Source organism: Pholis gunnellus (genome assembly GCF_910591455.1).
Source record: "Pholis gunnellus genome assembly, chromosome: 10".
Lineage (NCBI taxonomy): Eukaryota > Metazoa > Chordata > Actinopteri > Perciformes > Pholidae > Pholis > Pholis gunnellus.
In genome coordinates this window covers 13,298,971-13,323,694 of record NC_136537.1, presented here as the reverse complement: position 1 = coordinate 13,323,694, position 24,724 = coordinate 13,298,971, and the positions used below count along the sequence as shown (strand labels likewise).

General features: G+C 41.7%; 6 protein-coding genes across 7 annotated transcripts in view; all 6 read right to left on the bottom strand.

Annotated features, from left to right (window-relative positions):
* LOC306701784 (protocadherin alpha-C2-like) overlaps nt 1-24,724 on the bottom strand; it is a gene marked incomplete at its 5' end in the record, with an annotated part of 179,980 nt that overhangs the window by 70,433 nt on the left and 84,823 nt on the right. The gene's annotated exons all lie outside the window — the stretch shown is intronic.
* On the bottom strand, nt 766-3,333 carry LOC306702503 (protocadherin alpha-3-like; the record flags this gene model as incomplete). The annotated part of the gene is made up of 2 exons (XM_079168138.1): nt 766-3,210; nt 3,328-3,333. 2 exons carry the CDS (start codon nt 3,331-3,333, stop codon nt 766-768), a joined length of 2,451 nt encoding a protein of 816 aa, XP_079024264.1.
* LOC306702502 (protocadherin alpha-5-like) lies at nt 4,234-6,666 on the bottom strand (the record flags this gene model as incomplete). Its single annotated transcript, XM_079168137.1, has 1 exon — nt 4,234-6,666. The coding sequence occupies one exon, from the start codon at nt 6,664-6,666 to the stop codon at nt 4,234-4,236; it is 2,433 nt and encodes an 810-aa protein (XP_079024263.1).
* LOC306702501 (protocadherin alpha-8-like) lies at nt 6,779-13,972 on the bottom strand (the record flags this gene model as incomplete). Its single annotated transcript, XM_079168136.1, has 3 exons — nt 6,779-6,805; nt 7,983-9,274; nt 12,886-13,972. 3 exons carry the CDS (start codon nt 13,970-13,972, stop codon nt 6,779-6,781), a joined length of 2,406 nt encoding a protein of 801 aa, XP_079024262.1.
* On the bottom strand, nt 15,094-17,484 carry LOC306701794 (protocadherin alpha-8-like; the record flags this gene model as incomplete). Its single annotated transcript, XM_079167206.1, has 1 exon — nt 15,094-17,484. One exon carries the CDS (start codon nt 17,482-17,484, stop codon nt 15,094-15,096), a length of 2,391 nt encoding a protein of 796 aa, XP_079023332.1.
* LOC306702500 (protocadherin alpha-10-like) lies at nt 18,582-23,912 on the bottom strand (the record flags this gene model as incomplete). Its single annotated transcript, XM_079168135.1, has 3 exons — nt 18,582-19,898; nt 23,392-23,576; nt 23,897-23,912. The coding sequence occupies 3 exons, from the start codon at nt 23,910-23,912 to the stop codon at nt 18,582-18,584; spliced, it is 1,518 nt and encodes a 505-aa protein (XP_079024261.1).

The following is a 24,724-nucleotide window of genomic DNA, read 5'->3' as shown; positions in this document are numbered from 1 at the left end:
CACCCACATCTCATTACAGAGATCAGAATAAAGATTTGTTCAGCACAATGGACAGCGACCCAAAGCAGTTTTAATGCATCTCTTGCCATTGCTCAAATGACTACAGATTATTGTAACCAAAACATCGTAAAACACAGTGAAAAGATGTCAACTCAGTTGAAATGAAATTGTTCTAAGATCACAGAAACCATCGTTGACACAGTGAAAGTTCAATAGATTACTGACAACTTTCGAACAACGTAACAAAGCGCCATCACATCAGTTAGATTCAAGTTTCCCATCGCAGAGAAGAGCAATTAGTGTCAGAGTTACGCCCCATCTCAAGATCCCAATGATACAGAATAGTTATAGGTATAGCTGCAGATGATTATTATTTGTACGTAAAGTGGTTATCGAAATACAAATGAATGCAAAGCGTTTCATGACTTTAGAACAAAAAATAGACAACAATGGTCACTCTGATGCATGACGATATTTTTTTTCAAGATATCAATATCTCTTTAAGTAAAAGATACGCACATGATGTTAACCAACGGCAGAGAAGATTAACGTATTTTGATGTCTTTAATCTCTTCACCTTTCCGTTATATATTCAACGATACCAACTCAATAACGTATTACTTTAGTCATTGCTCAAACATATAAGTGTAAATGACGACACCATGGCATTCTGGCGCAGTCGTCTTCAACGTAGGGCGAAATAAAACTGCAACTTATTGTAACACATTTTCTCATAACATGTGCAACAAAGAGCGCTGAATGTATTTAATCTCTTACCTTGTCTTTGTTGGGTAAAGTCTGAGTTCTGGTAAAAGTGTCTCCTCCGTTAATACTGATCAGTTCACCATCTACAGGTGGAAACGGTCCGGGGAAAACCACTACGTCACTCTTCAGCGTGTCTGAGCTGAAACACACGTCATACTGCTGAGTAGCGTTAGAGTAAGACCAGCTCCCGTCAGGGTGGGTGGTGATCATTGGGGCGCTGTACCTGCTGAAACTGCCGTCTGTCCTGTGGCATTTGACAGCTATTAAACTGATGAGGGTCAGCAGAAAGATCACTGACACCGACGCAATGCCGATCAGCAGATACAGGTTTAAATCAGAGAAGCTGTCCTCCTTTATGGGCACATGTCTGAACTGAGTCTGGATGTCAGCTGTGCTTTCAACCACCACCACCTCAATAGACACAGTAGCTGACAGGGAGGGTTCTCCGTTATCAGAAACCATCACCACCAAGGGGTGAGTTTTCAGGTCATTGTCACTCATTCTCCTCTTAGTCCTGATCTCTCCGGTGCTGGTTCCGATCCGGAAGAGGTTGTTTCCTTTGGGCTCAGAGAGGTGATAAGAAAGCAGCGCGTTGTATCCAGAGTCTGCGTCTACAGCCCTGATCTTTGCCACAAAGTATCCCGCTTCAGCAGAATAGGGGATGCTCTCACTGTTAACGGAGCCGTGCTCAGAATAGGGCGCGAGGATCGTGGGACTGTTGTCATTCTCATCCAGGACTAAAACGTTCACAGTCACGTTGCTGCTGAGCGGAGGAACACCAGAGTCTGAGGCCTGAACTTTAAACTGAAACGATTTTAACTCCTCATAGTTAAAAGACTGCAGACTGACTATGTCTCCAGTCTCTGAGTTGATGTTTATCATTGTCGAGAGTGGCAGAGATTTACTATTACTGTCTAAAAATGTGTAGCTCACCTGACCGTTGTTGCTGACGTCAGCATCAGTCGCAGTCACCGTTTTAACAACTGTTCCTACTTTGCTGTTTTCTTTCACATAAATATTTACCAAATGTTCCGGGAAACTTGGGGCATTGTCATTAACGTCAGACACGTAAACGGTAATAACACTGATATTTGAAAGAGGAGGACTCCCTTCATCGGTTGCTGAAATAGTTATACTGTACTGAGTAGTCACCTCTCTGTCTAAATGTCCGTCAACCACTAAAGAGTAATAGTTTTTGTAATTCGTCTCCAATTTGAACGGAACAGTATTCAAGATCTCACATTTCACTTGCCCATTTTTACCACTGTCTCTGTCTAGAACGGAAACAAGTGCAATGGCAGTACCTACATCAGCATCCTCATTCACTGTATTAAGCAGTGACGTCACCGTGATCTCAGGAGCGTTGTCGTTTACATCAATTACTTCGACCAGCACTTTACTATGAGCAGACAGAGGAGGCTGGGCTTTGTCCCTTGCCTCTGCTCGGATTTCAAAAGCTTTTCTTTCCTCGTAGTCGATTTTGCCTTTCACTGAAATTATCCCCGTTTCAGGGTCAATTTTGAAAATATCCAGAATGTGGTCCTGATCCTGATTACGAAGAGAATACACTACTTCACTGTTTGTGCCTTCATCTGCGTCGGTCGCATTTAAGGTGAAGATCACCGCACCAAGCGGGACATTTTCAAACGTTTTAACTTTGTAAAGAGTGCTGCTAAACATCGGTGCGTTATCATTTATATCTAGCACATTTATTTTAATTTCGGATGTGCCAGAATTTGGTGGAGTTCCCCCGTCTACCGCAGTTAACATGAGCTGCATATGTGGCTTTTTCTCACGGTCAAGGGCTTTCTGCAGCACTAACTCTGGAGATATACTCTCCCCTCGTTTGTGTGTCGATAGACTGAAGTATTCGTTTGGGGTGAGCTTATACGCACTAACACCATGTTTACCCACATCGACATCGCTTGCCTCCGATAACGCGAATCTAAACCCAGGCAAGGTGTTCTCTGCGATGTCCAGTATTTGTGATTTCGTGGTAAAAGACGGAAAGTGGTCATTCACGTCTCTAATTTCTATCTCTACGCGGTAAAGCTTTAGTGGACTGTTTATAACGGCCTCTACACTCACAGTGCATTTAGGTTCGTCTGTACAAAGCTCCTCTCGGTCTATCCTCTCATTGACATACAGGAATCCGGTTTTAAGATTTACCTCGAAGTATTTCTTCTTAGATCCTGTAACAATCTGAAACGAGCGGGACTCCAAATCCTGCACATTGAGGTTTAGATCCTTGGCAATATTTCCGACATTAGTCCCCGGGTTCACCTCCTCTGAGACAGAGTAGGAGAGCTGCCCAGACGCCGCTTCACAGAAACAATCCAACATCACCAGCATCAGATATGTAACAATGAACCTCCTGCTACCTGGTGAAGACATAATTCCGCCGAAAAAGAACAACGCATATATCCACAATAGGGTTTCTACCGACTGTTGAGATGTGATAATATTTAGTCCAACACTATTTCGTTGTTCTTCAGCTTAAAGAGGACGACTCCATTATGTCCTCCCTTCTCTCCCCGTGTTTCTTTGTGATTAAAAACCCACTGTCATTGCGTTTTTACCCTGGGAGGAGCCTCGACGTTTCTGTGTTACGGTCTTCAGCGTCCCTTTGTGGTAACCTACGTGAACTGCACACGTTATAATACAACTGTAAAGTACCCCTCCTCATTCAGAAACGCCGATGAGCACTTGCTCTACAAACAGCACTATATACGATTGCAATAGATTAAAAAACACAATTTATTTAATAATCTCTGTCCAATCTCACACGGTTTACTGCACCGTGGAATGCGGATTCAAAGTCATTGTGCAAAAGAATCTGCTGTATGTATTCAAATTATTAATAGCCTAACGGATATTCAACGCCAACAGTGAAACACAGTATATTTACTAAATTGGAGGACTTGATAGGACATGACTGAAGATTGTTTTTTCTCTCTCACTGCATGTGGTATAGTTTGCATCATATTAGCCAATATATTAAAATTTGCTGTAGAAACCCTGAAGTATATGGAAGTAAGGGATCCCATTACGTAAAATGAATTGCCGAATTCACTCTTGAACAGATTACATATTTAAAGAGATACAATACGAAATCTGCCAACGCTAACACCCCAGACATAAACATGTCAAACATACATAAACTTGACACATTTTGAGTAAATAGTCAGAGACAAACATTCTTTTTTTAACAACAGACTAGACTTTGTAACAGGTAAAGTAGTTATTGCAAAAATTGAGATGACCGTAGAGAATAAGATACAATCATGTCTTTCCTCCCATTTTCTTTTCACACTCTATTCTCAAACACTTTCAGAAAGTGTGTTCAGCACCACGGACAGTGACATACAGATTGACTTGCTGAGTGAGCAGCCAAAAGAGGGGAGAATGGAGCAACATAAGTAGAACAGGCCTAGATCAACATAGGACAACAACCTCATTGACTTTCAATTAAATTAAATGAAGTGAGGGGTAGTAATGATACATACTTGATGCCAACGTTCTTACCTTGTCTTTGGTAGGTAAAGTCTGAGTTCTGGTAAAAGTGTCTCCTCCGTTAATACTGATCAGTTCACCATCTACAGGAGGAAACGGTCCGGGGAAAACCACTACGTCACTCTTCAGTGTGTCTGAGCTGAAACACACGTCATACTGCTGAGTAGCGTTAGAGTACGACCAGCTCCCGTCAGGGTGGGTGGTGATCATTGGGGCGCTGTACCTGCTGAAACTGCCGTCTGTCCTGTGGCATTTGACAGCTATTAAACTGATGAGGCTCAGCAGAAAGATCACTGACACTGACGCAATGCCGATCAGCAGATACAGGTTTAAGTCAGAGAAGCTGTCCTCCTTTATGGGCACATGTCTGAACTGAGTCTGGAGGTCAGCTGTGCTTTCAACCACCACAACCTCAATAGACACAGTAGCTGACAGGGAGGGTTCTCCGTTATCAGAAACCATCACCACCAAGGGGTGAGTTTTCAGGTCATTGTCACTCATTCTCCTCTTAGTCCTGATCTCTCCGGTGCTGGTTCCGATCCGGAAGAGGTTGTTTCCTTTGGGCTCAGAGAGGTGATAAGAAAGCAGCGCATTGTATCCAGAGTCTGCGTCTACAGCTCTGATCTTTGCTACAAAGTATCCCGCTTCAGCAGAATAGGGGATGCTCTCACTGTTAACGGAGCCGTGCTCAGAATAGGGCGCGAGGATCGTGGGACTGTTGTCATTCTCATCCAGGACTAAAACGTTCACAGTCACGTTACTGCTGAGCGGAGGAACACCAGAGTCTGTGGCCTGAACTTTAAACTGAAACGATTTTAACTCCTCGTAGTTAAAAGACTGCAGGCTGACTATGTCTCCAGTCTCTGAGTTGATGTTCACCATTGGAGATAACGGAGCTAAGTTATTATCACTGACTAATGAATAGCTCACCTGACCATTTTCACTAACATCTGAATCAGTTGCAGATACTGCTTCAAAGACTGCCCCAACAGGACCGTTTTCTTTCACATACATATTAATTACAGTCTCTGAAAACCGAGGCGTGTGGTCATTTACATCAGAAACCTGAATAATAACCACGCTGGTAGCAGAGAGTTGGGGCTTACCTTCATCTGCAGCTTTGATAGTAATATTGTAGTGAGAAATGAGTTCCCTGTCTAGAGCTCCACCAATGACTAAAGAATAATAATTTTTATAATTTGTCTCTAATTTAAATGGAACAGAATTTAATATCTCACATTTTACGTCACCGTTTTTGCCCCCATCTCTGTCAAGAACTGAAACAAGTGCAATGGCAGTCCCGACTTCAGCGTCCTCCTTCACGGAACTGAGCAGTGACGTCACTGTGATGTCAGGCGCATTGTCATTCAGGTCCACCACCTCCACTAGTACTTTACACTGTGCTGTTAATGGAGGCTGGCCTTTGTCAGCAGCCTGCACACGAATCTCAAAAGCAGTATTTTTTTCAAAGTCAATTTTTCCTTTAACGGTTATTATTCCTGTTTCTGAATCAATTTCAAAAATTTCGAAAACCTGGTCCTGATCTTTTGAATTCAGTAAATATACAATGGCTTTGTTTGTCCCCTCATCAGCGTCATTTGCAGTCACCGTTACTACTGTAGTGCCAATAGGAGCATTTTCTGTAATGCTTGTTTTATACAATGTTTTTGTAAAGGTCGGCATGTTATCGTTGTTATCCAAAACATTAATAATTATCTCTGAAGTGCCTGATTTGGGAGGTGTTCCTCCATCTACAGCGGTCAGTGTGAGTTTAATTAAAGCTTGCTTTTCTCGGTCTAATGCTTTCTGGAGAACTAACTCGGCTGACACACTCTCTCCCTTGTGCACTGCTAAAGACAAATACTCATTGGGATTTAGCTTGTATGTATTAATACTATTTTTCCCTACATCGGCATCGTAGGCCGACAGGACAGGGAATAGAGCACCCGGCAATATGCTCTCTGCTATGTCGATAGTTTGTGATTTGGCACTGAAAGAGGGGGGGTTATCATTGATGTCAAGAATATTAACCTCAATACGGTAAAGTTTCAGTGGATTATTAATCACAGCCTCTACGTTTATCGTGCATTTTGCAGCTTTCGCACAGAGCTCTTCTCTGTCTATTCTTTCGCTGACGTAGAGAAAACCTGACTTCAGATTTACATCGAAATATTTTGTCTTTGAACCAGCAACGATCTGAAACATACGTGACTCCAAATCATGCACATTAAGATTTAGATCCTTGGCGAGATTCCCAACAGAAGTCCGCAGGTTTACCTCCTCTGAAACGGAATAAGAGAGCTGTCCTGATACCGCTCCATGGTTATACTCCAAGACAACAAGCACGAGATATATCCCGATGGAGGACGTTCTTCCTGGCAGATACATAGTTCCATACAACGATACCAAAGCATAGATCCTTAAATCCACGTGCTGTTTGCTTATTGAGCCGAAAAGATCGTTAGAAAGACCGAATCATGTCTCAGTATTTTTTCTACGTTCATCTCTCTTCACCCTGCGTCTCATTCTAACAAAGCACTGACACAAATGGTGATCCTTTTCAATGTGGGAGTGGCCTCTACACATCGACCAGCTCGTGGTGTTACGGTCTATAGTGTCGCCTCATGGCCATTTGAAATAACTACAATTCTTTGAAATAAACAATCAAACATTACTTATCCGAAGAAATCACCCGAATTAAAATAATTATTGTCAGTGATAGACGACAAAAATGACAGCCTCTTCATTACTGAGTGTACTGTGTGGCCCTTACAACAAAGCAGAGAGTAATGGCCACATATTCCATTCAAAGCACACTTGAGTCAAGGCAACCTGTAATACCCCCCAAAAAACGGTTGATCCCTAAAATAAGATATAATATGACTGACACGTGTCAGTGGATTGCATATCATAATCATAATTAATCACAACTCAGAAAATATGGAGACTATCTAAAGTACATTGTAGTTCTCTTTTTTATTTCCATTTTTTATGCTGAACTTGCATCCACAACTTGAATTCAGCACCTGAACAGCGACATGTTGTGCAGTATCACACAAGAAAGTAGTGCATTACACATCCACTTACAAAATATATATTATAGCAATGCTTACAGGCAAATTAACGGATTCAAAGCAATTTGAGGAGTATCCTCAACGTGAGGGGGAACAGTATCAAAATAGATTTTATGCAAATTACAATAATTTTGAGAACGGGTTGACATTTTCATCAAATGAAAGACAATAAAGTTCCATTGTGTCCTTTGAAGTTGTCCCTCTATGCTCCAGTCTAGCGCTACTGAAAGCTGATCATGAAGCAAATGGACTTAATTTCGTATTTAAATGTAGTGTTCATGTGAAGGAATATTCTCAGTGCACATTATAGCCAATGCAATCATTATATTATGTCTAATAATGTACAATTAATAGAAACACATCACATTTAGTATCCAACAATTAATGTATTGTGTGATGAAACGTTTACAGTAGATATTTAGATAACCGATGTGAAAGAAATGCATTGTTTTTAATACATTTCCAGAGATGTATACGTGGATTCGATATTGAATGTGGAGTCTTTATGAACTTTAAGAAAGTGATGATACTTTGTTTAGGCAACTTATACAAGTAAATATATTGACGTATTGAAACAAAGCTTTTATTAAAGAAAACTAAAGTGAAGAAAACAAGTTTGTATATTCTTACCTTATCTGTGTTGGGTAAAGTCTGAGTTCTGGTAAAAGTGTCTCCTCCGTTAATACTGATCAGTTCACCATCTACAGGTGGAAAGGGTCCGGGGAAAACCACTACGTCACTTTTCAGCGTGTCTGAGCTGAAACACACGTCATACTGCTGAGTAGCTTTAGAGTAAGACCAGCTCCCGTCAGGGTGGGTGGTGATCATTGGGGCGCTGTACCTGCTGAAACTGCCGTCTGTCCTGTGGCATTTGACAGCTATTAAACTGATGAGGCTCAGCAGAAAGATCACTGACACCGACGCAATGCCGATCAGCAGATACAGGTTTAAATCAGAGAAGCTGTCCTCCTTTATGGGCACATGTCTGAACTGAGTCTGGATGTCAGCTGTGCTTTCAACCACCACCACCTCAATAGACACAGTAGCTGACAGGGAGGGTTCTCCGTTATCAGAAACCATCACCACCAAGGGGTGAGTTTTCAGGTCATTGTCACTCATTCTCCTCTTAGTCCTGATCTCTCCGGTGCTGGTTCCGATCCGGAAGAGGTTGTTTCCTTTGGGCTCAGAGAGGTGATAAGAAAGCAGCGCATTGTATCCAGAGTCTGCGTCTACAGCCCTGATCTTTGCCACAAAGTATCCCGCTTCAGCATAATAGGGGATGCTCTCACTGTTGACGGAGCCGTGCTCAGAATAGGGCGCGAGGATCGTGGGACTGTTGTCATTCTCATCCAGGACTAAAACGTTCACAGTCACGTTGCTGCTGAGCGGAGGAACACCAGAGTCTGTGGCCTGAACTTTAAACTGAAACGATTTTAACTCCTCGTAGTTAAAAGACTGCAGGCTGACTATGTCTCCAGTCTCTGAGTTGATGTTCATCATTGTGGAGAGAGGTAATGTGTTGCTGTTACTTTTGATTATTGAATAGCTCACCTGACCATTTTGATCAATATCTGCATCGATTGCAGATACTCTTTTTACAACCGCACCAACCGGACTATTTTCTTTTACATAAACATTGACCAAACTTTCTGAAAAACGAGGCGAGTTGTCATTGACATCGGAAATATGAACGGTAAACTCGCTGGTGCTCGTGAGAGCAGGGATTCCATCGTCTGTAGCTGTGATGGTGACATCATAATGTGAAGCAGTCTCTCTGTCGAGCTGTCCGTCTACCACTAAAGAATAATAGTTTTTATAATTTGTTTCCAATCTGAAGGGGCTGTCATTGTGAATATCACAATGCACTGCTGCATTTTTACCTCCATCTCTGTCCAGGACTGACACAAGTGCGACAGCGGTACCTATTTTTGCATCCTCGTTCACTCTGTTTATTAATGATGTTACTGATATTTCAGGAGTGTTGTCATTTAAATCCACAACCTCTATTAGTACTTTGCACTGTGCTGCCATTGGAGGAGAGCCGTTGTCACTAGCTTGCACGCGGATTTCAAAAGCCTGGTGCTCTTCAAAGTCAATCTTTCCTTTAACTGTCAACATGCCCGTGTGCTCATCAATTTGAAATATTTCCAAAACATGGTCTTGATCTTTGCTGCTCAGTGAATATGAAATCTCCCCGTTTGGTCCTTCATCTGCGTCTGTTGCAGTTACTGCAATTACTGATGTACCAAGCGGTATATTTTCAATAATACTTGTTTTATACAATGGTTTTGTAAAGCTCGGGGTGTTATCATTATTGTCCAAGACATTTATTATTATCTCCGATGTTCCAGATTTTGGAGGTGTCCCTCCGTCTACTGCAGTCAATGTGAGATTAATTACAGGTTGTTTTTCTCGGTCTAAAGGTTTCTGGAGGACGAGCTCAGCAGATAGACTATCTCCTTTGTTCACCGATAATGAGAAATGTTCATTTTGATTTAGCTTGTATGTGTTGATACCGTTCTTTCCTACATCAGCATCATAGGCCGACAGCACAAGAAATTTAGTCCCAGGTAGTGTGCTTTCGGCTATTTCGATACTTTGCGAGCTGGCACTGAAAGTCGGATAATTGTCATTAACATCTAGAATATTTATTTCTAAACGATAGAGCTTCAGTGGAATATTTATGACAGCCTCTACGCTCACCGTGCATTTCGTTGCCTTAGCGCAGAGCTCCTCTCGGTCTATTCTATCACTGACATAAAGAACACCAGTCTTTAAATTTACCTCGAAAAATGTTTTCTTCGTTCCGGTAACAATCTGAAACATACGAGACTCCAGATCATCGATATTGAGGTTTAGATCCTTGGCTATATTTCCTACAGATGTCCCCGGATTCACCTCCTCTGATATGGAATAGGAGAGCTGCCCATGCACCGCTTTCCAGTGACAGTCCAGCAGCAAAAATACCACGTATGCCACTACAGGAAGCCTGTCAATCGAAAACATAATCCAATCCGACGTGAACCCAACATATAAACAAGTCTTCTGGTTGTCGAGTGTTGACTCAAACTATTCCTTTTTCCTGTAATTTGTCCACAATGCGGCTGATGTCTCCGCCTTCTCTCTCTGCTTCTGCGTCTCTTTGTGTCAAAGCCCAACAAGACATAATCACGTTCTTTATCTGGGAGGGGCTTGGGGATTTATGTAAAATCATCTGTGTTATAGTCTATAGTGCCCTCCTATGGCCCTGTGGACTAACTACATTGCAAACCAGGAGAAAATACAGCATAACATCACACAAGCCATCTCTATGTGATGCTCAGCAAGAAGGGACAATTTTAAAACTAACATAAAGCCAAATACTACGTGGCTTTTGGGAAACACATTGAATTAACTTGTTGTATTATCTGGTCGCAATGTTTTATGTATTTCAAAATGAGGGTCAACTCACAGTTTTGTGATTGGCATGCCAATATATTTGACTGAAATGTAATCCAGGCAATCCTTTACAATACACCGTAAATGCAACAGCAAAAATAACAGTAGACTAATAAAATATCGAGGGATTTTGTTGCTTTGCTCAAAATAAATGCCATTAAAGCAAACTGAAAGCATTGTCATAAAAAACAAGGAGTAGGCATATGCCTCAGGGAAGTAACCTGAACACAAGTCTGTTGTATAGAAAATAAATGAACGGACTTTGTGAAACAATACCAAGGAAACACTGCAAACTAATCGCCCGCATATGATGCATACTTTGCGCCACCAAAAACAGACTTCATGTATGAGAGTTCATGTCAAAGGAGAGATGATGAACATGACACTTAACAACTGCGTGAATAACAGTATATAAGTTAAATAATCAGAGTAACATTATTATCAGCTACGGTCAAAAAGTATTAACTTCAGCTTCCTTTATGTGTAGAATACAGTACAAACCTTCTACACCAATCTTCTTACCGGGTCGGACTAATTCTCGCCTTCAGCACCATAGACAGCTACCTTCAATGGAACAGACTGGCTTACAAGTTGACGACGATGACGGATACAAAACGTCACCATTTTAACGTCTTACGCGACAATGCCAGAGATCAGTTTTCTAACCAACGCGTGTTTTATGTAAAAACATCTTCAGACATTCAGAAAAATACATAACTATACATTAATAGAAAGCAAGGACAGCGTTTAGTAAAACATATATTGTCTTAATCTGTAGGCCGTTTTAAGCTTGTCACTCTTACCTTATCTTTGTTGGGTAACGTCTGAGTTCTGGTAAAAGTGTCTCCTCCGTTAATACTGATCAGTTCACCATCTACAGGCGGAAACGGTCCGGGGAAAACCACTACGTCACTCTTCAGCGTGTCTGAGCTGAAACACACGTCATACTGCTGAGTAGCGTTAGAGTAAGACCAGCTCCCGTCAGGGTGGGTGGTGATCATTGGGGCGCTGTACTTGCTGAAACTGCCGTCTGTCCTGTGGCATTTGACAGCTATTAAACTGATGAGGCTCAGCAGAAAGATCACTGACACCGACGCAATGCCGATCAGCAGATACAGGTTTAAATCAGAGAAGCTGTCCTCCTTTATGGGCACATGTCTGAACTGAGTCTGGATGTCAGCTGTGCTTTCAACCACCACCACCTCAATAGACACAGTAGCTGACAGGGAGGGTTCTCCGTTATCAGAAACCATCACCACCAAGGGGTGAGTTTTCAGGTCATTGTCACTCATTCTCCTCTTAGTCCTGATCTCTCCGGTGCTGGTTCCGATCCGGAAGAGGTTGTTTCCTTTGGGCTCAGAGAGGTGATAAGAGAGCAGCGCATTGTATCCAGAGTCTGCGTCTACAGCTCTGATCTTTGCCACAAAGCATCCCGCTTCAGCAGAATAGGGGATGCTCTCACTGTTAACGGAGCCGTGCTCAGAATAGGGCGCGAGGATCGTGGGACTGTTGTCATTCTCATCCAGGACTAAAACGTTCACAGTCACGTTGCTGCTGAGCGGAGGAACACCAGAGTCTGTGGCCTGAACTTTAAACTGAAACGTGTTTAACTCCTCGTAGTTAAAAGACTGCAGACTGAGTATGTCTCCAGTCTCTGAGTTGATGTTTACCATTGTGGACAGAGGTAATGCGTTACTGTTACTTTGTAAAAATGAATAGCTCACCTGACCATTTTGATCGATATCGACATCAATTGCTGAAACTGTTTTTATAACTGCTCCTATTGCACTGTTTTCTTTCACATAGACATTGATCATGTTTTCTGTAAATAGAGGTCTGTTATCATTCACATCTGAGACATGTACATTAATAACGCTCGTGCTAGAGAGAGGTGGGCTCCCCTCATCAGTCGCAGTGATGCTGATATTATATTGAGATCTGCTCTCTCTGTCAAGAGGACCGTCCACAACTAATGAATAGTAATTCTTATATTTTGACTCTAATTTAAAAGGAACATTATTGGAAAGTTTACAGTTCACTATCCCATTTTTACCTCCGTCTTTATCAAATACTGAAACAAGTGCAATAGCGGTACCGATGGACGCATCCTCCCTCACGGTGCTTAACAATGATGTAACTGAAATTTCAGGGGCATTGTCATTGACGTCTAAAACTTCAATCAATAATTTGGCATGTGAGGTCATCGGTGAGGAAGCTCCATCACTAGCTTGTACTCGAATCTCAAAAGCATTATTTTCCTCAAAGTCGATATTCTTTTTATTTGTTACAGTCCCCGTTTTTTCATCTATATCAAACAGATCAGTTTGTTTCCCTCGACCTACTTTACTGAACGAATACAACACTTGTCCATTTTGGCCTTCATCCAAATCAGTAGCATTTAGCGTTATTATTGACGTTCCAATCTTAGTGTTCTCATACACACTGGCTTTATACAGTGTTTGACTGAATACAGGAGGATTATCATTAATGTCCAAAACAGTCACTATAATGACCATAGTGCCTGATTTAGCAGGAGTTCCTCCATCAATGGCAGTCAGTGTGAGTTGAATCACAGGCTGTGTTTCTCTGTCTAAAACTTTCTGAAGCAATAATTCGGGAGATAAACTCTCCCCTTTGTGTGTCACGAGAGAGAAGTATTCGTTCTGGCTAAGCTTGTAGCTATTTACTGTATTTCTACCGACGTCTGCATCGTCAGCCGAATGCAGAGGAAATTTAGCCCCTGCTGCTGTACTCTCGGTAATGTCAATTACCTGTGACGGGTTGAGAAATGATGGTGAATTGTCATTCACATCTAAAATGATAATTTCAATCCGGTACAGTTTTAATGGATTGTTAATAACTGCTTCTACACTGAGGGAACATTTTGGTTGTTCGCCGCAGAGTTCCTCTCGATCTATTCGCTCATTAACATACAGGACACCAGTCTTTAGATTTACCTCGAGATATTTCCTCTTTGATCCAGCAACGATCTGAAACATGCGGGACTCCAAATCCTGAACATTGATGTTCAGATCTTTAGCGATATTTCCGACAACAGTCCCCAGATTCACCTCCTCTGAGACGGAGTAAGAGAGCTGCCCACATACCGTTCCCCAGTAACAATCCAGCAGCAGGAACAAGAGATAAATCCACGCAGAGCTCGTTCTGCTCGGCAAATGCATTATACCATATATTGAGGAGCAGCATCCAGAAAATACAGCAATATTTGGCAAATACCACGAGATCAAGATCAAAGATGATATATTCCAATCATAAATGTTGACATTTCCAGCACAAACCAGACAACCGTTTTTTGTCGTCCGTCCTCTCTTTATAACAAAGCCCAACGATGCATCGTCCGCTGAATCTGGGAGGAGCCCAAAGACACCCGAGACACCGTCTAAATGTGCTGGTCTACAGTGTCTCCATGTGGACATTTGTCATAACTGCATGCTTAATCTTCTAATGACATTACAAACAGTTATACATTTACATGTTCCTTAAATATGAAGCAATTGGACAAACTGAATGGTCAAATCATAAAGAAGAACGTTCAGCCCAGTGATAACTGAAATGTGCGATGTAAATAATGGTGTTATTGGGAATACAGTATCTTTGAGAAATTAACTGGCTGTTTTAAATCTGAAGATCAAAGTGACAGCAAACATAAATTATGAAATATGTGGCATACTGTTTAACAGTTGTTGCAAAGTATACGTATGTGTAAAACTATTTAAAAACAATGTGCTCTTCGACAACGTTTGGTTTTGCATCATTTTCTGGGAAATCAGCAAGTTTTTTGAGTTGAGTTCAGCACCACGGATAGCAACACACTCATAGAATGCGAAACAGCAGCCACAACTGTATGAATTCAAAACATAAACCAACTATAAGGAACAACCATCTAAAATATCAAACTACAAACTCACTAACATTGAATACTTGTTGATGTTTATGTCCTAATAAAAAACGAGTCTGTGTAAAGGCTGTGTAAAAACCATGACCACTGCAGAGCAAAAATAATTTTAGAAATAAATAAAATGGAACAACATCGTAACTAGTAAACTCTACATAGAAACAGTACAGCTAGTACTTGATGTGTTTAATCTATTAACCTTTCCGTTATATATTCAACGATACCAACTCAATACCGTATTATAGTCATTGCTCAAACGGAGAGTAAGTGTAAATTACGACGCGATGGCAGTCGCGCGCAGTTCTCCTCAACGTAGGCCTAAATAAAACTGCAACTTATTGTAACAAATGTTCTCATAACATGTGCAACAAAGAGTGCTGGATGTGTTTAATCTCTTACCTTGTCTTTGTTGGGTAAAGTCTGAGTTCTGGTAAAAGTGTCTCCTCCGTTAATACTGATCAGTTCACCATCTACAGGCGGAAACGGTCCGGGGAAAACCACTACGTCACTCTTCAGCGTGTCTGAGCTGAAACACACGTCATACTGCTGAGTAGCTTTAGAGTAAGACCAGCTCCCGTCAGGGTGGGTGGTGATCATTGGGGCGCTGTACCTGCTGAAACTGCCGTCTGTCCTGTGGCATTTGACAGCTATTAAACTGATGAGGCTCAGCAGAAAGATCACTGACACCGACGCAATGCCGATCAGCAGATACAGGTTTAAATCAGAGAAGCTGTCCTCCTTTATGGGCACATGTCTGAACTGAGTCTGGATGTCAGCTGTGCTTTCAACCACCACCACCTCAATAGACACAGTAGCTGACAGGGAGGGTTCTCCGTTATCAGAAACCATCACCACCAAGGGGTGAGTTTTCAGGTCATTGTCACTCATTCTCCTCTTAGTCCTGATCTCTCCGGTGCTGGTTCCGATCCGGAAGAGGTTGTTTCCTTTGGGCTCAGAGAGGTGATAAGAGAGCAGCGCGTTGTATCCAGAGTCTGCGTCTACAGCCCTGATCTTTGCCACAAAGTATCCCGCTTCAGCAGAATAGGGGATGCTCTCACTGTTAACGGAGCCGTGCTCAGAATAGGGCGCGAGGATCATGGGACTGTTGTCATTCTCATCCAGGACTAAAACGTTCACAGTCACGTTGCTGCTGAGCGGAGGAACACCAGAGTCTGTGGCCTGAACTTTAAACTGAAACGTGTTTAACTCCTCGTAGTTAAAAGACTGCAGACTGACTATGTCTCCAGTCTCTGAGTTGATGTTAACCATTGTGGAGAGAGGTAATGCGTTACTGTTACTTTGTAAAAATGAATAGCTCACTTGACCATTTTGATCGATATCGACATCAATTGCTGAAACTGTTTTTATAACTGCTCCTATTGCACTGTTTTCTTTCACATAGACATTGATCATGTTTTCTTTAAATAGAGGTCTGTTATCATTTACATCTGAGACGTGTACATTAATAACGCTCGTGCTAGAGAGAGGTGGGCTCCCCTCATCAGTCGCAGTGATGCTGATATTATACTGAGATCTGCTCTCCCTGTCAAGAGGACCGTCCACAACCAACGAATAGTAATTCTTATAATTTGACTCTAATTTAAAAGGAACATTATTGGAAAGTTTACAGTTCACTATCCCATTTTTACCTCCGTCTTTATCAAATACTGAAACAAGTGCAATAGCGGTACCAATGGATGCATCCTCCCTCACGGTGCTTAACAATGATGTAACGGACATTTCAGGGGCATTGTCATTGACGTCTAAAACTTCAATCAATAATTTGGCATGTGAGGTCATCGGTGAGGAAGCTCCATCACTAGCTTGTACTCGAATCTCAAAAGCATTATTTTCCTCAAAGTCGATATTCTTTTTATTTGTTACAGTTCCGTTTTTTTCATCTATAGCAAAGAGATCAGTTTCTTTCCCTCGACCTACTTCACTGAATGAATATAATACTTGCCCATTTTGGCCTTCGTCCAAATCAGTAGCATTTAGCGTTATTATTGACGTGCCTATCTTTACATTCTCATACACACTGGCTTTATACAGTGTTTGGATGAAAACAGGAGGATTATCATTAATGTCTAAGACATTAACTACAATGACCATAGTGCCTGATTTAGCAGGAGTTCCTCCATCAACGGCAGTTAGCGTGAGTCGAATCACAGGCTGTGTTTCTCTGTCTAAAACTTTCTGAAGCAATAATTCGACCGTTACACTCTCTCCTTTATGTGTAGCTAGAGAGAAGTGTTCATTTTGGCTCAGCTTGTAGGTATTTACTGTATTTTTACCGACATCTGCATCGTGAGCTGGATGCAATGGAAACTTAGCCCCTGCTGCTGTATTCTCGGTAATGTTGATCACCTGTGACGTGCTTCGAAAAGATGGAGAATTATCATTTACATCTAAAATGATGATTTCAATCCGGTACAGTTTTAAGGGATTATTAATAACTGCTTCTACACTGATAGAACATTTTGGTTCATTGCCGCAGAGTTCCTCTCGATCTATTCTCTCATTAACATACAGGACACCAGTCTTAAGATTTACCTCGAGATATTTCCTTTTTGATCCAGCAACGATCTGAAACATGCGGGACTCCAAATCCTGAACATTGATGTTCAGATCTTTAGCGATATTTCCGACAACAGTCCCCAGATTCACCTCCTCTGAGACGGAGTAAGAGAGCTGCCCACATACCGTTCCCCAGTAACAATCCAGCAGCAGGGACAAGAGATAAATCCACGCAGAGCTCGTTCTGCTCGGCAAATGCATTATACCATATATTGAGGAGCAGCATCCAGAAAATATAGCAATATTTGGCAAATACCACGAGATCAAGATTAAAGATGATATATTCCAATCGAAAATGTTGACATTTTCAGCACAAACCAGACAACCGTTCTTTGTCGTCCGACCTCTCCTTATAACAAAGCCCAGCGATGCATCGTCCGCTGAATCTGGGAGGAGCCCAAAGACCCCCGAGACACCGTCCAAATGTGCTGGTCTACAGTGTCTCCATGTGGACATTTGTCATAACTACATGCTTAATCATCTAATGACATTACAAACATTTATACATTTTAATGTTCCTTAAACATGAAGCAATTGGACAAACTGAAGGGTCAAATAATAAAGAACAACGTTCAGCCCAGTGATAACTGAAATGTGCGATCTAATAATGGTGTTATTAGGAATACTGCATCTTTGAGGAATTAACTGACTTTCAAATCTAAAGATCAAAGTGACAGCAAAGATAAATTATGAAATATGTGAGTTACTGTTAACAGTTGTTGCAAATATATATGTAGATATATTTAAAAACAATTTGCTCTTCAACAACGTTTGGTTTTGCATCATTTTCTAGAAACTCAGCAAGTTTTTGAAAGTTGAGTTCAGCACCACGGATAGCAACACACTCAGAATGCGAAACAGCAGCCACAACTGTATGAATTCAAAACATAAACCAACTATAAGGAACAACCGTCTAAAATATCAAACCACAAACTCACTCAAATTGAATACTTGTTGATGTTCATGTCTTAATAAAAACGAGTCTAAAGGCTGTGTAAATACCATGACCACTGCAGAGCACAAATCATTTATAAAACGGAACAACATCGTAACTAGTAAACTCTACATAGAAAAAGTACAGTGAGCACTTGATGTCTTTAATCTCTTAACCTTTCCGTTATATATTCAACGATAACAACTCAATAACGTATTACTTTAGTCATAGCTCAAACATATAAGTGTAAATGACGACGCCAAGGCAAGCTTGCGCAGTCGTCTTCAACGTAGGCCTAAATAAAACTGCAACTCATTGTAACACATTTTCTCAAAACATGTGCAACAAAGAGTGCTGAATGTATTTAATCTCTTACCTTGTCTGTGTTGGGTAAAGTCTGAGTTCTTGTAAAAGTGTCTCCTCCGTTAATACTGATCAGTTCACCATCTACAGGAGGAAACGGTCCGGGGAAAACCACTACGTCACTCTTCAGCGTGTCTGAGCTGAAACACACGTCATACTGCTGAGTAGCGTTAGAGTAAGACCAGCTCCCGTCAGGGTGGGTGGTGATCATTGGGGCGCTGTACCTGCTGAAACTGCCGTCTGTCCTGTGGCATTTGACAGCTATTAAACTGATGAGGCTCAGCAGAAAGATCACTGACACCGACGCAATGCCGATCAGCAGATACAGGTTTAAATCGGAGAAGCTGTCCTCCTTTATGGGCACGTGTCTGAACTGAGTCTGGATGTCAGCTGTGCTTTCAACCACCACCACCTCAATAGACACAGTAGCTGACAGGGAGGGTTCTCCGTTATCAGAAACCATCACCACCAAGGGGTGAGTTTTCAGGTCATTGTCACTCATTCTCCTCTTAGTCCTGATCTCTCCGGTGCTGGTTCCGATCCGGAAGAGGTTGTTTCCTTTGGGCTCAGAGAGGTGATACGAGAGCAGCGCATTGTATCCAGAGTCTGCGTCTACAGCCCTGATCTTTGCCACAAAGTATCCCGCTTCAGCAGAATAGGGGATGCTCTCACTGTTAACGGAGCCGTGCTCAGAATAGGGCGCGAGGATCGTGGGACTGTTGTCATTCTCATCCAGGACTAAAACGTTCACAGTCACGTTGCTGCTGAGCGAAGGAACACCAGAGTCTGAGGCCTGAACTTTAAACTGAAACGTGTTTAACTCCTCGTAGTTAAAAGACTGCAGACTGACTATGTCTCCTGTCTCCGAGTTGATGTTCACCATTGGAGATAACCGCAACGAGTTACTGTTACTTTGTAAAAATGAATAGCTCACCTGACCATTTTGATCGATATCAACATCAATTGCTGAAACAGTTTTTATAACTGCTCCTATTGCACTGTTTTCTTTCACATAGACATTGATCATGTTTTCTGTAAATAGAGGTCTGTTATCATTTACATCTGAGACGTGTACATTAATAACGCTCGTGCTAGAGAGAGGTGGGCTCCCCTCATCAGTCGCAGTGATGCTGATATTATATTGAGATCTGCTCTCCCTGTCAAGAGGACCGTCCACAACCAACGAATAGTAATTCTTATAATTTGACTCTAATTTAAAAGGAACATTATTGGAAAGTTTACAGTTCACCATCCCATTTTTACCTCCGTCTTTATCAAATACTGAAACAAGTGCAATAGCGGTACCGATGGACGCATCCTCCCTCACGGTGTTTAACAATGACGTAATGGAAATTTCAGGGGAGTTGTCATTGACGTCTAAAACTTCAATCAATAATTTGGCATGTGAAGTCATCGGTGAAGAAGCTCCATCACTAGCTTGTACTCGAATCTCAAAAGCATTATTTTCCTCAAAGTCGATATTCTTTTTATTTGTTACAGTTCCTGTTTTTTCATCTATATCAAACAGATCAGTTTGTTTCCCCTGGTCTATTTCAAGAAACGAATACGATATTTGTCCGTTTTGACCTACATCCAAATCAGTAGCGTTAAGTGTTATTATTGGTGTGCCTATCTTTACATTCTCATACACACTGGTTTTATACAGTGTTTGACTGAATACAGGAGGATTATCATTAACGTCTAAGACATTAACAATAATGACCATACTGCCTGATTTAGCAGGAGTTCCTCCATCAATGGCATTCAGTGTGAGTCGAATCACAGGCTGCGTTTCTCTGTCTAAAACTTTCTGAAGCAATAATTCGACAGTTACGCTCTCTCCTTTATGCGTAGCTAGAGAGAAGTGTTCATTTTGGCTTAGTTTGTAGGTATTTACTGTATTTCTACCGACGTCTGCATCGTGAGCTCGTTGCAGAGGAAACTTAGCCCCTGCTACTGTATTTTCGGTAATGTCAATCACCTGTGACGTGCTTCGAAAAGACGGGGAATTATCATTTACATCCAAAATTATGATTTCAATCCGGTACAGTTTTAAGGGATTATTAATAACTGCTTCTACACTGATAGAACATTTTGGTTCATTACCGCAGAGTTCCTCTCGATCTATTCTCTCATTAACATACAGGACACCAGTCTTTAGATTTACCTCGAGATATTTCCTCTTTGATCCAGCAACGATCTGAAACATGCGGGACTCCAAATCCTGAACATTGATGTTCAGATCTTTAGCGATATTTCCGACAACAGTCCCCAGATTCACCTCCTCTGAGACGGAGTAAGAGAGCTGCCCACATACCGTTCCCCAGTAACAATCCAGCAGCAGGAACAAGAGATAAATCCACGCAGAGCTCGTTCTGCTCAGCAAATACATTATACCATATATTGAGGAGCAGCATCCAGAAACTATGGCAATATTTGGCAAATACCACAAGATCAAGATCAAAGATGATATATTCCAATCAAAAATGTAGACATTTCCAGCACAAACCAGACAACCGCTCTTTGTCGTCCGACCTCTCTTTATAACAAAGCCCAGCGATGCATCGTCCGCTGAATCTGGGAGGAGCCCAAAGACACCAGAGACACCGTCCAAATGTGCTGGTCTACAGTGTCTCCATGTGGACATTTGTCAAAACTACATGCTTATTCAACTAATGACCTTACACACAGTTATACATTTTAATTTCCCTTAAACATGAAGCAATTGGACAAACTGAAGGGACAAATAATAAAGAAGAACGTTCAGCCCAGTGATAACTGAAATGTGCGATGTAATAGTGGTGTTATTAGGAATACTGCATCTTTGAGGAATTAACTGACTGTTTCAAATCTAAAGATCAAAGTGACAGCAAAGATAAATTGAAATATGTGAGTTACTGTTAACAGTTGTTGCAAATATGTAGATATATTTAAAAACAATTTGCTCTTCAACAACGTTTGGTTTTGCATCATTTTCTAGAAACTCAGCAAGTTTTTGAAAGTTGAGTTCAGCACCACGGATAGCAACACACTCAGAATGCGAAACAGCAGCCACAACTGTATGAATTCAAAACATAAACCAACTATAAGGAACAACCGACTAAATTATCAATCTACAAACTCACTAAAATTGAATATTTGTTGATGTTTATGTCTTAATAAAAAACGAGAGTCCGTGTAAATACCATGATCACTGTAGAGCATAAATCATTTTCAAATCATTTTCTAAATAAATAAAACGAATCAACATCGTAACTAGTAAACTCTACATAAAAAAACTACAGCTAGTTCTTGTTGTATTTAATCTCTTAACCTTCCGTTAGTCAACGATGCCAACTCAATAACGTATTACTATAGTCATAGCTCAAAAGGAGAGTACTTGTAAATGACGACACCATGTTAGTCTCGCGCAGACACAGGCCTAAATAAGACTGCAAGTTATTGTAACGAATTTTCACATGTAGAAAATGTTCAACAAAGATTGCTGAATGTATTTAATATCTTACCTTATCTGTGTTGGGTAAAGTCTGAGTTCTGGTAAAAGTGTCTCCTCCGTTAATACTGATCAGTTCACCATCTACAGGTGGAAACGGTCCGGGGAAAACCACTACGTCACTCTTCAGCGTGTCTGAGCTGAAACACACGTCATACTGTTGAGTAGCGTTAGAGTAAGACCAGCTCCCGTCAGGGTGGGTGGTGATCATTGGGGCGCTGTACCTGCTGAAACTGCCGTCTGTCCTGTGGCATTTGACAGCTATTAAACTGATGAGGCTCAGCAGAAAGATCACTGACACCGACGCAATGCCGATCAGCAGATACAGGTTTAAGTCAGAGAAGCTGTCCTCCTTTATGGGCACATGTCTGAACTGAGTCTGGATGTCAGCTGTGCTTTCAACCACCACCACCTCAATAGACACAGTAGCTGACAGGGAGGGTTCTCCGTTATCAGAAACCATCACCACCAAGGGGTGAGTTTTCAGGTCATTGTCACTCATTCTCCTCTTAGTCCTGATCTCTCCGGTGCTGGTTCCGATCCGGAAGAGGTTGTTTCCTTTGGGCTCAGAGAGGTGATAAGAGAGCAGCGCATAGTATCCAGAGTCTGCGTCTACAGCCCTGATCTTTGCCACAAAGTATCCCGCTTCAGCAGAATAGGGGAGGCTCTCACTGTTAACGGAGCCGTGCTCAGAATAGGGCGCGAGGATCGTGGGACTGTTGTCATTCTCATCCAGGACTAAAACGTTCACAGTCACGTTGCTGCTGAGCGGAGGAACACCAGAGTCTGTGGCCTGAACTTTAAACTGAAACGTGTTTAACTCCTCGTAGTTAAAAGACTGCAGACTGACTATGTCTCCAGTCTCTGAGTTGATGTTCACCATTGTAGATAACCGCAACGAGTTACCGTTACTTTGTAAAAATGAATAGCTCACTTGACCATTTTCATTTATATCGGCATCAACTGCAGTCACTGTTTTAATAACTGCACCTACTGGACTGTTCTCTTTAACATAGACATTAACCAGCGGCTCCGAGAAGCGAGGCGGATTGTCATTGACATCAGAAACATGAACTGTCACTATGCTGGTGCTGGAGAGAGGTGGAGTCCCTTCATCAGTTGCTATAATGACGACATTGTACTCGGCAATAGTTTCTCGGTCAAGCGGACCACCAACTACTAACGAATAATAGTTTTTATAATTCGTGTCCAATTGAAAGGGAGTTTTGTTTAGAATGAAAGCTGTTACTACACCGTTTTGCCCTCCATCTTTGTCAAGAACAGAGACGAGTGCTATAGCAGTACCTACGTCTGAGTCCTCCTTCACTGTGTTTAGTAGTGACGTCACAGTGATCTCAGGTCCGTTGTCATTTAGGTCCACCACTTCTACCAGCACCTTACAATGAGCAGACATCGGAGGTTGGCCTTTGTCACTGGCCTGTGCATGAATCTCAAAAGCTTGATTTTCTTCATAGTCAATCAGACCTCTAACTAAAATCGCACCTGATTTGGAATCAATTTGAAATAAATCTAAAACACGGTCCTGACCTTTTTTTCTCAAAGAGTATTCTATTTCACTGTTTAAACCTTCATCTGCGTCTGTTGCATTAAGAATGATCACAGTAGACCCTTTTGGCAGGTTTTCAATAATTTGAACTTTGTACAAAGTTTTACTGAAAACCGGATGGTTGTCGTTAGTATCCAACACGGTGATGATGATTTGTGAGGTTCCCGATCGGCTTGGATTTCCTCCATCCACGGCAGTTAGTGTGAGTTTTATTACAGAGCCGTGCTCTCGGTCTAAGGATTTCTTCAGTACTAACTCTGCAGACACGCCATCTCCCCCTTTGTGAATTTCTAAAGCAAAATAATCATTGCTACTAAGCTTGTATGTATTAACATCGTTCTTTCCAACATCCAAATCCGATGCCTCTATTAATCCAAATTTGACGCCTGGTAAAGTACTTTCTGCAATGTTAATTGACTGCAATTGCTCAGAGAAAACGGGTGCATTGTCATTCATATCCGTTATAGTTATCTCTAAACGGTAAAGCTTCAGTGGGTCATTGATCACGGCCTCTACATTGACTATACATTTTGTCGCCTTCGCACAAAGCTCTTCTCGGTCGATTCTTTCATTCACATAAAGAACACCAGTTTTCGTATTTACATCGAAATATTTTCGCTTTGAACCAGCAACAATCTGAAACATACGAGATTCTAAATCCTGCACGTTGAGATTTAAATCCTTGGCGATATTTCCAACAGATGTCCCCGGGTTTACCTCCTCTGATACGGAATACGAGAGCTGTCCAGACACCGCTTCCCAGCAATAATTCAGCAGCAGCGCCACAAGATATATCCGAAAAAGGTTCGTTTTGCTTGAGAAATACATAATTACATCCAATCCGAAAAAGACATGAATCCCAGTCCAACCAATCCCGTCAAAAAATGATAATGACAGTAAAGTACACGTTCCAGTTTCTCGCATTTGTACCAGGCAGCTTGGAAATGCTTTTCACTCTTTTCTCCCTCGCCCTGCGTCTCCTTGTAACAAAGCCCAGAATAACATCATCATCCTGTTTCTGGGAGGAGTCATATGCCTCCTGAAATAACGTACAGATGTCATGGTCTACAGTGACTCCATGTGG